The 13,217-nt window shown below is 51.9% G+C and overlaps 1 protein-coding gene across 1 annotated transcript; it reads left to right on the top strand.

Annotated features, from left to right (window-relative positions):
- The first annotated feature begins 731 nt into the window (after positions 1-731).
- KMO (kynurenine 3-monooxygenase) lies at positions 732-12,691 on the top strand. Its single transcript, XM_071562129.1, has 15 exons — positions 732-871; positions 2,243-2,312; positions 4,011-4,108; positions 5,493-5,582; positions 5,803-5,851; positions 6,456-6,543; positions 7,476-7,641; positions 8,092-8,163; positions 9,338-9,459; positions 10,211-10,358; positions 10,768-10,825; positions 10,934-11,016; positions 11,891-11,992; positions 12,083-12,142; positions 12,468-12,691. The coding sequence occupies exons 1-15, from the start codon at positions 818-820 to the stop codon at positions 12,633-12,635; spliced, it is 1,428 nt and encodes a 475-aa protein (XP_071418230.1). The 5' UTR covers positions 732-817; the 3' UTR covers positions 12,636-12,691.
- Positions 12,692-13,217: the final 526 nt, after the last annotated feature.

Below are 13,217 nucleotides of genomic sequence, written 5' to 3'. Positions count from 1 at the left end.
TTTGGGCTCTGCCTGGCAGGTTGGGCAGTAAATGGTAGTCAGTGTATCTAATGAATGTGCTTCCACTGTCTGCTATTTAATTATTGTGTGCAGGCTGTAATTGGCTCCTCCCTGTTCAAAAACTGTGTGCAGTCCTGGCTCAGCAGAGCATTTCCCCCCAAGGGTGGGCATGGGAAATGGTGCCTGCAGGGACATCTCCTCACAGCCTGGTACAAGTCCTGGAAAGGTTCTGCAGATCAGGCATGGGAAACGGTGCCTGCAGGGACATCTCATCTCCTGGAAAGGTTCTGCAAGTCAGGCATGGACACTCTGCCCAACATCACACCCCAAAGAGATGGAGCCACACACAGCTTCCTTGGATGGATGAAAGATGTCCTCAAAGATGGGATGAGACTCCTGGGCAAGGAGGTGGCTCACATCCCACCCTCAGCAGAGAGCCTGTGGGGCTCCAGAAGTCACCCTGCTTTGTCCCAGCAGTGCCTCTGCAGTTGCAGCCCAGTGAAGCACCAGCAAAGCCTGGCAGATGCAAGTTCTCCTCCTGCTCCGTATGTGTTCCTTGGAGACTGTGGAATTGCTTTATAGTTTCCAAAAGAGGCCTTTCGATAGAGCTTGAGTGAGGAATGCCACGGTCACACCTCTGCACCTCAGGCTCAGCCAGGCTGAGTCCCTGACAGTCCCTGGGCTGGGAGTTAAACTTTAATATGAGCCAGGGGAGAGGAGCCCAGGCGTGACTCAGCCTCCTGTGTCCTTCCCCTTTCCCTGCCCACAGGGAGCAGGACACATCAGGGAGCACCGGTGGCCCGGCACTGCCCTGGGCATGGAGGGCTGTGACCCACGAGCGAAAAGAGTTGCTGTTGTGGGCGGTGGTCTGGTAGGAAATGCTGTGTGTGACTGTGTTTGCCTGGGAGTCAGGGCTGCCACAGCACTGCCTGAATGAAGGGGGGGTGGATGCTCTGCTTTAACCATTCCTCTGTCAGAGGATGGAGGTTGGGAAGGGGCTGGTTTTGTTCTGGCTGTGAGTGGGAGGCTCTTGTGCTTTTCCCAGGGGAAGGGTTTGGGGGGTGGTGGAGCAATGGGTGCCCTGGCACACTGAGGAACAGCCCTCCTTTGGGCTTCCACATCCCCCTGCCCTGGGCTGTTTCCAGCTGTTAAAACTTTGTTGTAACAATGCCAAGGTCATGGGTTCAATCCCCTCTGTGGGCCATTGACTTGAGTTGGACTTGATGATCCTTGTGAGTCCCTTCCCACTCAGAATAGTCTGGGATTCTGTGATTCTGTAGCCAAGTCACTAATATGAAATGCTTGGCAAGGACTGACACTTGGTAAATGCCAGGCTAAGAGGGAATGTCTTCCTCTGCCCACTGTTGTTTGGGAATAGTTTTCCTCCCCTGCTACTTACAGAGTGGTCTGACTCCAAGGGAAAGGCTGACTAACCAGGGCTAGTGGAAGGTGTCCCTGTCCATGGCAGGGGGTTGGAATGAGATGGTCTTTAGGGTCCCTTCCAACCCAAACCATTCTATGAGTCTCTGATTCCATGAGATGAGCTCAGTTGGTTAAAACTTGGCTGTAATAATGCCAAGGTCATGGGTTCAATCCCCTGTGTAGACCATTGACTTAAGAGTTGGACTCGATAATCCTTGTGGGTCCCTTCCAGCTCAGAATAGTCTGGGATTCTGCGATGACAAAGTGGAGCATTGCAGCATTTATGTCTCTCTCTTGACTTTTTGGACATCAGCTTCTTGGAAAAGGTGATGACATACGAGTCTCTAGTTCTGACAACAATTAATGATGGAAATTAAACAGGAAAAAAATTGATTTAAATAACACACAGGACATATTTGTGCTGTTCTCCTCCACTGTGTTCCCAAGGAACACTGCAGAACTCTGGATGCTGTTGAGGAAGATAAAAAGAGTCCAGAGAGGAGCTGGGACCTTGTCTACACCAGCTCCTGCTGTCTCTGGCTGAAGAGATTAACCCTGCTGCACTCAATCACTGTGTGTAAACGAGGCTGAGCTTGGTATGGCTTTAGATGAAGAGTTTTGATGGGTGGCTTTTGTCTTGGAGACTCTGCAGACACATCAGGGCTGCCAGAGAACTGCTGTTCAGTAAAATGTCCTTTAAGGTTCTTGGTTGTGCCTCCTGATGCCTGAGCTGCACCCCCTGATCGCTGCCTTCCCTTGGTGCATATCAGTGGTGACCTGGGGAATTCTCCATCCACCATTTCTGGTCCTTCTCTTGTAGGTGGGTGCTTTAAATGCCTGTTTCTTTGCTAAACGAGGTTTCCATGTTGATGTTTATGAAGCCAGAGAAGGTAAGTTCAGCCTGAGCATTACTGTGTGAGCTCACGGAAAGCATAGAAAAAAAATATGTAATCTGAAAGTGTGGCAGTTTGGGAATATTTTTTCACTAGCTCCTGTGGTGGGGAGGAGGATTCATTTGAAGTGTGTTGTCTTCAGTGGAGGGAACCCACCCTTCAGCTACTAGAACATTGCCCTTTTTATGTGCTTGGCTTAAATATTGATTCAAATCCTCAGCTCTCAAACTTGGTCTCTGCATGAAGGATTATAGTACAGAGCTGGAGCAGAAGGAGAGATGGAGTTCTCGCAGGAAGCCTCCAAGCCCTCAGGGCACCACAACAGAGAAATCATGATTTAGAGCCAAGGTGCCAGCTGAAAGGCAGAGAAATCCTTCACCTGCAGTATCAGTCAGCTGGCAGACAAATAAAACCTGGGCAGAGGTGGCAAACCAAGCAGGAGGTGAGAGTGACACCATGGGAGGTGAAACTGGAACATGCAGTGACGCGAGGGAGAGGCTGCACCTGACACGTGATCTCTGTGGTGACTCTTCCTGTTCTGACAGACACCAGGACAGGCAGTTCTGCTGCATGGCTCGTGGCTGCTGCAAGTCCCACAGGTTCAAAAAGCACTGATTGCCCCCTGAGCTGGGTGGATTTTACTGCTCTACTCCAGGTTTTGGGCCACTGCTTGTGCTGAGGAGCATGTTGAGATCATAGAATCATAGAATGGATTGGGTTGGAAAAGCCCTCCGAGTTCATCAAGTCCAACCCCAGGGCCAACTCCAGTCCCTTTACCAGATCATGGCACTCAGTGCCACGGCCAAGCTCAGCTGAAAAACCTCCAGGGATGGGGAATCCACCCCCTCTCTGGGCAGCCCATTCCAATCCCTGAGCACTCTCTCTGCAAAGAAATTTTTTCTCATCTCCAACTTCAATTTCCCCAGGCAGAGCTTGAGCCCATCGTGCCCCCTTATCCTATTGCTGAGTGCCTGGGAGAAGAGACCAACCCCCACCTGGCCAGAACTTCCTTCAGGGAGTTCTAGACAGTGCTGAGGTCACCTCTGAGCCTCCTCTTCTCCAGGCTAAACATCCCCAGCTCCCTCAGCCTCTCCCCACAGCACTTGTGCTCCAGTCCCTTCTCCAGCCTCGTTGCTCTTCTCTGGCCCCGCTCCAGCCCCTCAATCTCTTTCCTAATCTGAGGGACCCAGAACTGAACACAACACTCAAGGTGTGGCCTCTGCCCCACACACAGTCTGGGAAGGCTGAGTGGGGCAGTTCTGAGGGGGAACAGCCTCATGCCCAGACATTTCCATCTGAGGAGGAGTGAAGAAGGTGACCTGCCAATGTCTCAGAAAGCATCACTCTATTGGGGTTTCAGCGGAACCTGCCAGGCATTCATGGCTCAGCCCTCTCATTTAGAGGGGAAAAGGCTCTAAGTGATACCAGGCCCTCATTTAGAGGGGAAATGGCTCTTCGTGATAACAGGGAGCTGTCAGGATCCAGCATTCCCTTTGCAGCACTTGTTTGCAGCTGTTTCACCCAGGCTGGAGGTGGCACAGGGTCACCTTCTGATACTTGCCCCCTCTTCACCCAGAACAGAGGGATGGAGACCCCCCACTGCCCTGCCTGTTGGTGCTGCAGGGGGTTTGGGAGATGCTGCCCTGACCTGCTGTGCTGTCAGTGCCCCCATAACCAACTGCTCTTCCCCTGCAGACATCCGGGTGGCCACCTTTGCCCGTGGCAGGAGCATCAACCTGGCGCTGTCTCACCGAGGACGCCAAGCCCTGCGAGCTGTGGGCATGGAGGAGCAGGTACTCTGGCAGATGGTGTTGGTGTTTCTGTGATTCAAACACTCTTGACTTCAGCTGGGATTGGACAGGCTCTCTTCTGCTTCCCCTGTATGCAGAGGGAGCTCTGCTTTCATGAGGGTGGAGGCAGAGCTCTCCCAGGTAGAGCTGTCCCAGATAGAGCTCTCCCAGGGAAACATCTCCCCCTGCAGCCTGGCTTTCCATGGCACAGCTGCCAGCAGGATCTGCCCCAGCCCCAGGCAGTTGGGCTCTGCTCCTGCCCGTGGGTGCTTTGCCAGGGCACCACTCACACAACACCTTCCAGTGTTTGCCCCCCTGCCACACTCTCCTCACTCCTGGAGGTGACAGCAAACAGGGCAGGAATCACAGAATCACAGAATGGATTGGGTTGGAAAAGACCTCCGAGACCATCAAGTCCAACCCTTGGGCCAACTCCAGTCCCTTTACCAGATCATGGCACTCAGTGCCATGGCCAATCTCACTTGAAAAACCTCCAGGGATGGGGAATCCAGCCCCTCTCTGGGCAGCCCATTCCAATGCCTGAGCATTCTCTCTGCAAACAAGTTTTTCTCATCTCCAACTTCAATTTCCCCTGGCAGAGCTTGAGCCCGCGCCCCCTTGTCCTATTGCTGAGTGCCTGGGAGAAGAGACCAACCCCAACCTGGCCAGAACTTCCCTTCAGGCAGTTCTAGACAGTGCTGAGGTCACCTCTGAGCCTCCTCTTCTCCAGGCTAAACACCCCCAGCTCCCTCAGCCTCTACCATTAGGACTTGTGCTCCAGTCCCTTCTCCAGCCTTGTTGGAGCAGGTGGACTTCAAGAGCTGCTGCACTAAAGCAGGGTGCAATAAAAGGGGTTGGTTTCCCCACTGACATGTCCAGGTTTGTATTTTCCCACAAAACCTTGATCTTTGGGCTTACCCTGACATCCATTCACGCTGCCTTCTGCCCAGCACACCTGGCTCAGAGCCCAGTCCTCTTCTGCAGGGATCTGGCTACCATTGAACATCCAGCTGTGGGCAGTGGTGGGATCTCCTGGCCCCTGGATCCCTGCAGATGAGCCCAGGCTTTGCCAACACCTATCCCAGTCTCAGGATGTAATTTGGCTGTCATCCCCTGCCCTGTTCAGCTCCCTGGGATTTTTCATGTCCCTTATATCCAAAAATAATTTCCCCTTGATTTTTATGAGAATGAGCCTGTGAGTAACCTCAGAAAACTGTAGTGACTTGGCAGGACAGCCCTGAAAAATTGACTTGGAGAACCACATGGAAATGTATGAGCAGAGAGCACCCCATTCTCCCTCAAATGCAGAGCTTGGGGAGGGGGTGATGCTTGGTAAGATGTCTTAAACCCCCCAGTTTTGGCTGAGCTGTATTCCCTTCTGTTCCAGATTGTGTCCAAGGGCATTCCCATGTGGGCAAGGAGGATACACACACCTTCAGGGAAAAAATACTCAATCCCTTATGGCAAGAAGAACCAGGTACTGAAGATGTTTTGCAGGGCAAAAGGGGTGTTTGTCAGCACTTTATCTCTGTGTCATGGACAGTCTGGGGCTCACATTCTCAGAGAGGATGCAGGAAGGGGATTGTGTGACCCCTGGGCTCAGTGGGGCTGTTTGCAGAGGGGAGGGTTTCCTGTCTGGCCATGCAGAGCAATCCCTCAGCAAAGCCTCCTGAACCCCCTGTTTGTTTGCCTTGCAGTACATCCTCTCTGTGGACAGAGCAAACTTAAACAAGGAGCTGCTGACAGGTAGGTCACCACTTCTGTTTGCCAATGGTTCTCCACTCTTTTTCCTGAAGTTTTAGGGTTTGCCCAATTTTTGCCCAATCCCAGCAGCTTTTGAGCCCCAGGCTCCCTTACCTGGCTCTCAGAAAGTGCAAACCTGAACTAGCTGTGTTTTTAAGAAGAAAACCTGTGCTGTTTCCCAGCTAAAGCAGGAAATTCTTCCTCGGCCTTGTTGTGGTTCGTGGCATTTTCCATAGCCCCTGATTGTACAGGGACAAATAGAAATTGGAGCTCTATGGCCAAGTATTTAATCAGAGCAGGCCAAATTTCCACTCCTTCCCCACTGACTGCAGGCACCTCATCCCATCCTGAAATTCAGTGGAGTGGTGGTTGAAAGTAGTCAGTGACTCATGTAATTGCAGGGAAGAAAGAAATCTTTGCAGGATTCCTTGCCTTTTAAAAATAGTTTTGCCCATAGCTGACCAGTTCCCTGTGCCCTGCCCTGTGGCCCTCGCTCAGCACAGCAAATCACTTACTGTAATGGCAAAACCCCCTATAATTTAGGGGTGTCTTGGGAATATTTTTGGAGTCACAGTAAACCCCTCTACATTTAGTTGTCTTTTCACAGCTGCTGAGAAGTACTCTAACACCAAACTGTACTTTGGACACAAGCTCCTGGAGTGCAATGCAGAGCTGGGGACATTATCCATAAAAAGGTAAGCCCTGAGCAGGTGTGGGATCAGGTGTTGTGGTCTGTTACTTCCTGCTTAATCATTCATAAAAGCTCAAACAATTGAGCAAGCTCAGTTTTGAAACCAGTGTGTTATTACTGAGCAGGCAAAACTTTGTGTGAGCTTTGGAAAGGAGAGATATCCAAGCAGGGTTTGTGGGGAGGCTGGAAAAGGTGGGAGCAGCTCCCTAACCCCCAGCAGCCTGGCAGTGAGCACACACACCCTGACTGAGCAGGGCATAAACCTGCCAGTGTCCATAGCACTCCTTTCAGGGGCAGATTCCTTGAGATTTGCTCAGTTGGTTAAAACTTGGTTGTAATAATGCCAAGGTCATGGGTTCAATTCCCTGTGTCGGCCATTGACTTAAAAGTTGGACTCGATGATCCTTGTGGGCCCCTTCCCACTCAGAATAGTCTGTGAAATTGTCTGAAAATCAGGGAGGGCAGCTAATTGGTGATGCCCCAAGGCCAGGTTGGACAGGGCTAGTGGGAGGTGTCCCTGCCCATGGCAGGGGGTGGAATTAGATGAACCCAAACCATTCCGTGATTCTGTGACCTTGTTCCATAGTTAGGTGACATTCTGGTTGTGGCCCAGGCGACGCTCTGGTCATGCCCCCATCCACCTGGGCACAGTTATCCCAGGGGTGGCTGCTGCATTGTTAAGGAGACCTGGCAGAGTTATGCTTTTGATAACCTACAGGGAAGTTATTTATCTTACCACTGAGATTCTCAGGCAGTGAAAGCCAATCTTCCCTCAGTCTCTAGAAGATTAATAACACTGGAGGTGACCCAGCCCTTTTGCAAAAGCTGCTGAGCTGGTTGGAATCACAGCAAGGTTAATCACAGAATCATAGAGTGGTTAGAGCTGGAAGGGACCTTGAAGATCAGGTTGATCCAAGCGACTCTCTTTGCTTCCAGATCTGACCAGCAGACCTTGGAGGTCACCTACGATCTCATTGTGGGATGCGACGGAGCCTTCTCGACCGTCAGGAAACAGTTCATGAGGCAAACACGCTTTAACTACAGCCAGAAGTACATTCCTCACGGCTACATGGAGCTGAGCATCCCTCCTAAAGGTGGAGATGTGAGTGTGCCTGGCCCAGGGGCTGCTATGACTTTGCAGGTTGGACACCCTGCCCCTTCCCATGGTAGCTCTGCCACAGCAGCTTTAGAAAAAGTCTTTTCTCACCTGGGGTTCAAGCTTTCCTAGGAGAAGGCAGGGATCTCTTCCTCTTCCAAAGGTGGGGCCAATGCTGGTACCTGGCTGCAAAAATCCTAGAGAGTCTGTCCTGGACCACTGGGGTTAACTGTAGCTCTGAGAGGTCCTGGGGATCTGGGAACATGTCTGTGAGGACACCTGCAGTTGCAAAGCAGCAGATTTTTACCCATATTTTTATCCTTTCCTCGTTCCTTTGCTCTGGGTCTGCCTCAAGCATCAGGTACCAGAAAGGTGCCCCATAGTTTTTTGCCTTCCCATGCTGCAAAGAATGGGAACTGCTGTGAGGGATACAAGGTGATTTTTCTTCTCTTTCAGTTTGCCATGGAACCAAACTACCTCCATATCTGGCCAAGAAACACCTTCATGATGATTGCACTGCCCAACATGGTGATAACCCATGGCCACGTTCTCTTGGGGTGCAGGGTGGAGCTGGTGGGGATGGACTGCCTGTGGTGGCAGGGACTGGGAAGGCCAGAACCACAGAATAACAGACTAACAGGATCAATTAGGTTGAAAAAGACCTGTGAGATCATTGAGTCCAACCTATGGCTGAACACCACTGTGTCAAGTAGACCATGGCACTGAGTGCCAGGTCCAGTCTTTCTGTAAACACCTCAGGGATGGTGACTTCACCACCTCCCTGGGCAGCCCATTCTAGCACCTAATTACCTTTTCTGTGAGGAAAACCTAACATCAAACCTAAACTTCCCCTGGCACAGCTTAAGACTATGTCCTCTCCTCCTCTCACTGGTTGCCTGGGAGAAGAGCCTGACCCTCACCTGTCTACACCCTCCTGTCAGGGAGATGTAGAGAATGAAAGGGTCCCCCTGAGCCTCCTCTCCTCCAGGTTAAACAATCCCAGCTCCCTCAGTCACTCTTCATAGGACTTGTGCTCCAGACCCCTCACCAGCTTTGTTGCCCTTCTCTGGACTTGCTCCAGCACCTCAACATCCTACCTGAACTGAGGGGCCCAGAACTGGACACAGCACTTGAGGTGTGGCCTCAGGAGTGCTGAGAACAGGGGAAGAATCTCTCCCCTGGTCCTGCAGAACACAGTATTGCTGATCCAGGCCAGGATGCCATTGGCATTCTTGGCCACCTGGGCACACTGCTGGTGCCAGGAAGGACACCCAGCCTGTGCCAGGCATCCCACAGCCTAAGGTGGTGCAGGACAGAATGCCCAGAGCCAGTCCTGCCTCACAACACTGAGCAGGTACCTGTGGCACTGAGCAGGTATCTGTGGCACCTCCCTCTGCCCACTCATCTGAGCCCACACAAACCCTCCAAACCAGCTCCCTGCAGCTGGATGTTATAAACCAGATACCAGCAGCACCAGGACAGTGTGCCAGGGCCATGTTGGCCAGTCATGTGCTCTCTGTTTCTGCCTCCCCCCTGCCTGCCCTGTCCACTGTGGGAAAGGGGATGGCCAGACCCCGTCCCAGCTGCTCCAGTTGGTCACTGCCATTGCAGGTGACAGACTGGGCACTGAGCTGCTGCTCCACATGCCACATGCTCTCTATGGCCTCTGGTCTCCTTACTGACCTTCTTCCCTGGCTGGCAGGACAAGTCCTTCACCTGCACCCTCTTCATGCCCTTTGAGGAGTTTGAGAAGCTCACAACGGGAGAGCAAGTGCTGCGTTTTTTCCAGACCTACTTCCCAGATGCCATCCCCCTCATCGGAGAGTGAGTGTTCCCTTCTGCCCTCCTCACTCATCCACAGTGCTGCAGAGCCAGGGGGCACATCAGCCAGCCTTGGGCCTTGCTGAGGGGGTTGTGCCACATCCTCTGTGGGCAAAGAGCACAGAACTGGAGCATCCCCCTCCTCCTGGGGGCCTCATGGCTGTGGGGACCAGGACCAGCCTTTCCAGCATATATTCTGATGGCTGTGGCTCTGTTCAGCATGTCCTCATTTTCCTGCCAAGAAGGAAGCCTCCCAAGCCAGTTTGAGCTCCAGCCCACACTATTAATGCTTCTGCCTTGCAACACAGTTATCTATTTATTATGGGATGGCCTTTTTTTAGATGATATCAATGGTCTCAGCTGTGTTAGGCAGTTTCTTTTCCTCTTAAGAAGACTTATCACAGGACTTCATATTAACTTAGATATTCTCTGGTTTATCCTTTCTGCAATGACTGACATCCACCACTGCTCCCAGTAAGGGCACTGAGGTGTCAACACTCAAGTTGTATGCAGAGCTTAAAACCTGCAGACAAAACATTTGGTCCACAGTGGGGGAAGTTAATGAAATAGCTTTCCTGGCTCCCACATTTTTCCCATCACAAATAGCTTGGTACACAGGCTTGAGTTCTGCATCCCAAAGCTGACAGTGCCTGTGGCCTCAGCTTCCTGAAGTTGGACATGGATGGCATGGTTTGTGCTCCTCTCATCTTGTGGTCCCCCAAGTGAAGTGTCTGTTGTTTTGCTTTGCCTGAAGGCAAGAGCTGAAGCGTGACTACTTTGTGCTGCCAGCCCAGGCCATGGTCTCTGTGAAATGCTCCTCCTACCACCTCGGATCCCGCTGTGTGCTGATGGGAGATGCTGCTCATGCTGTTGTGCCCTTCTACGGACAGGGCATGAATGCAGTAAGTTCATGACTGGCCGTGGTCTGTGTTGGTGGGGTCCCCACTCCTTTCTCCCACAAATGCCTTGTTTTAGGATGTAGCTCCATGGAGTTCATGGGCTGGCCTGTCCCACAACCTGATGTCCTCTGCATTGGCAGTGTTGGGCTCCAGTCAGGGTGTCCTCCTGGGGAGGAAAGGGGGCAGGGAAGTGATGCCACCTTCTCCTGGGACAGAGGACTGTGTGGGAGGGGGGTCCACGCTGCTGGAAAAGGCAACTCCCTGGATTTCTGTCAAGACCCCTGGAGTGAGATTCCTGCTCTGAAGCTGTGGTCAGTGAGACCAAACAGCTACACTAGCTAAGCATCCATGAGAGCTCTTCTCATGAACACGTGGCTCCTTATGCCTATTAACCCCCTAATTTTCCTCCCAGGGTTTTGAAGATTGTCTGGTCTTTGATGAATTAATGGACCAGTTCCACAATGACCTTGGTGAGTGAGGTGGCCGGGGAAGAGTGAGAGCGGAGAAACATCCCTCTGAGCCTGAGGGCAGCCAGTACCTGCAGGGAGCTGCCTGTGACCTGCAGCATTTCCTCCCAGGTGCCTGCCTGCCTGAGTTCTCCAGACTGAGGGTGCCAGATGACCACGCAATTTCAGATTTAGCCATGTACAACTACGTGGAGGTAAGCACAGAGACCTGTGGTCCTGTGGGCTGAGCACTCAGCAGTGCTCTTGGGATGCACACAGGAAGCAAGGTGGGTGTAACAGGGTGGGTTCTGCAGGTGCTGGAAAAGTGAGGCTGAACACTGTTGAGAGATCAGAAAACACAGGATCGTTATTAACAGGAGTAACCAAATAGCAGGAACCCAAAGAGAAGGGAGAGAAAGAGAAGGAGGGATACTAAAGCAATAAGCCCAAACATGAAAGCACCCCACTCACCATGGGGTAACTCACCTAAGGTTGTCTTACCAACTCAGGACACTGTCCCAAGGCAGGGCCTACATCCTCTAGGCATTGGCACATAGCAGGCATCCCTGCTGTCTTTTTTTTTAAAAAAAAAACAACCAATACCAAGAGCACGAGCCCTCTCACCTTTTTTTGAGCCTGCTGGAGACTTCTCCCTGGGAGGTGGGGCCACCACCACCCCAGACAGAGGTCCCAGGCTCTGCTCTCTTTCTTCCTCCTTGCTCTCCCCCACTCAGGTCTCCTCCAAAGGCTGTCAACCAATAGGAGAGACCCAAGTGACTTTAGTTTATGCAAACTCTGTCTTCAAGGACAAAGCCTCCACTCCATCAGCTTTTGTTCCCTAGAACTTGGGAGGAAAATGATAAACCTTTTCACAGGTGGCATGAGCAACAGACCAAAATGTCCACACTTTCAATTCCTGATACAGTTGGGCTCTTACTCTGTCAGACTTCAGCCTCAGAGCTCCTTGGGAATGCCACTGGGGCTGGGGAGGCCCTGTGACCTCCAGCACAGGCAGTGGGAAGAGGTAGCAAAGCAGGGGGGAGCTCTGCCAGAACTCCTGGCAGAGTCATGACTGTTGGACTGTTGCAGATGCGTGAGCACGTGAACTCCACGTGGTTCATTTTCCGGAAGCACGTGGACAACTTTCTCCATGCCCTCATGCCTTCCACTATTGTCCCTCTGTACACCATGGTAAGGCCAGCATGTCCCCACTGCCTTGGGCTGCCACGAGCTCCTCCTGGCTGGCTCAGAGGTGGTGACATGCTCCTGCAACCCTCCCAGGTGACCTTCACCCGAATTCGCTACCATGAGGCACTGCAGCGCTGGAAATGGCAGAAAAAGGTCAGTCAGGGGTGGTGCCCATCCTCCCAGTGCCACAATTCTCACAGGAGCATCCTGTGTGCCAGCACTGCTCAGCTGCTGGGGGGGAGCTTTGGTGGCAGTTGGTTAAAACTTGGCTGTAATAATGCCAAGGTCATGGGTTCAATCCCCTGTGTGGGCCATTGACTTAAGAGTTGGACTCAATGATCCTTTTGGGTTCCTTCCAACTCAGAATAGTCTGGGATTCTGTGATATCACAAGGTGGGTGCAGGTGTGACACTTTGCTGGATGCTGCAGGGTAGGAGCAAACCTCTGATGATGTTGGTGTTTCTCTTTGCACTTGCAGGTAATTAATCGAGGGATCTTCGTGGTGGGGGCGGCAGGACTGGGGGGCTCCTGCCTGCTGCTAAAGTGTCTGGCACGGAACTTGGACTTCTGCGTGGAAAACTTGTGGAGCTGGTCCCATTATCTGAAGAATATTGGAAATCTTCCCTTTGGCACACAAGTGGCTTAAGTGTAAGGGGTGCTCCTTCTAATAAAAGCAAAGGTATGGGCTGTTGGCTCAGCTGAGTGATGCTGTTTCTCTTGGGATGTTGTTTGGCAGCTCCTTCAGTCCCTCAGAAGCGGTTTGATCTCTGTCCCTCCCCAGTTGAGAGGAGCCCATCAGGGCACAGAGTGCCCAGAGAGCCTCTCCAGGGGCTCAGGTGTGTATAGAATCATAGAACCATAGAATCACAGAATCATAGAATCATAGAATCAGGTGCATTGGAAGAGACCTCTGAGATCAAGTCCAACCCTTGATCCAACCCCATTTTGATTACCAGATCATGGCACTCAGTGCCACGTCCAGTCTCATCTTAAAAACCTCCAGGGATGGTGAGTCCACCCCCTCTCTGGGCAGGCCATTCCAATGCCTGACCACTCTCTCTGTAAACAATTTCTTTCTGATCTCCAACCTAAACCTCCCCTGGCAGAGCTTAAGTCCATGCCCTCTTGTTCTTGTGTCTTGTTCTTGTACCTGGCTCATCTTGGCAGCCTGGTCTTGAGGGATGTGGTGTGTAGATGTGTCACTTAGGGATATGGTTTAGTGGTGATC

This window comes from Pithys albifrons, chromosome 8, assembly GCF_047495875.1.
Source record: "Pithys albifrons albifrons isolate INPA30051 chromosome 8, PitAlb_v1, whole genome shotgun sequence".
In the NCBI taxonomy this organism is placed as follows: domain Eukaryota; kingdom Metazoa; phylum Chordata; class Aves; order Passeriformes; family Thamnophilidae; genus Pithys; species Pithys albifrons.
This window is presented reverse-complemented; position numbering and strand designations above follow the sequence as displayed.

What these genes read in the sequence shown, in the direction of transcription:
- KMO (XM_071562129.1), top strand. Translation starts at nt 818, where the DNA reads ATGGAGGGCTGTGACCCACGAGCGAAAAGAGTTGCTGTTGTGGGCGGT. An exon ending in TGATTGCACTGCCCAACATG is followed by an intron (nt 8,164 to 9,337) that starts GTGATAACCCAT and finishes CCTGGCTGGCAG; the next exon opens with GACAAGTCCTTCACCTGCAC. An exon ending in TTGTCCCTCTGTACACCATG is followed by an intron (nt 11,993 to 12,082) that starts GTAAGGCCAGCA and finishes CAACCCTCCCAG; the next exon opens with GTGACCTTCACCCGAATTCG.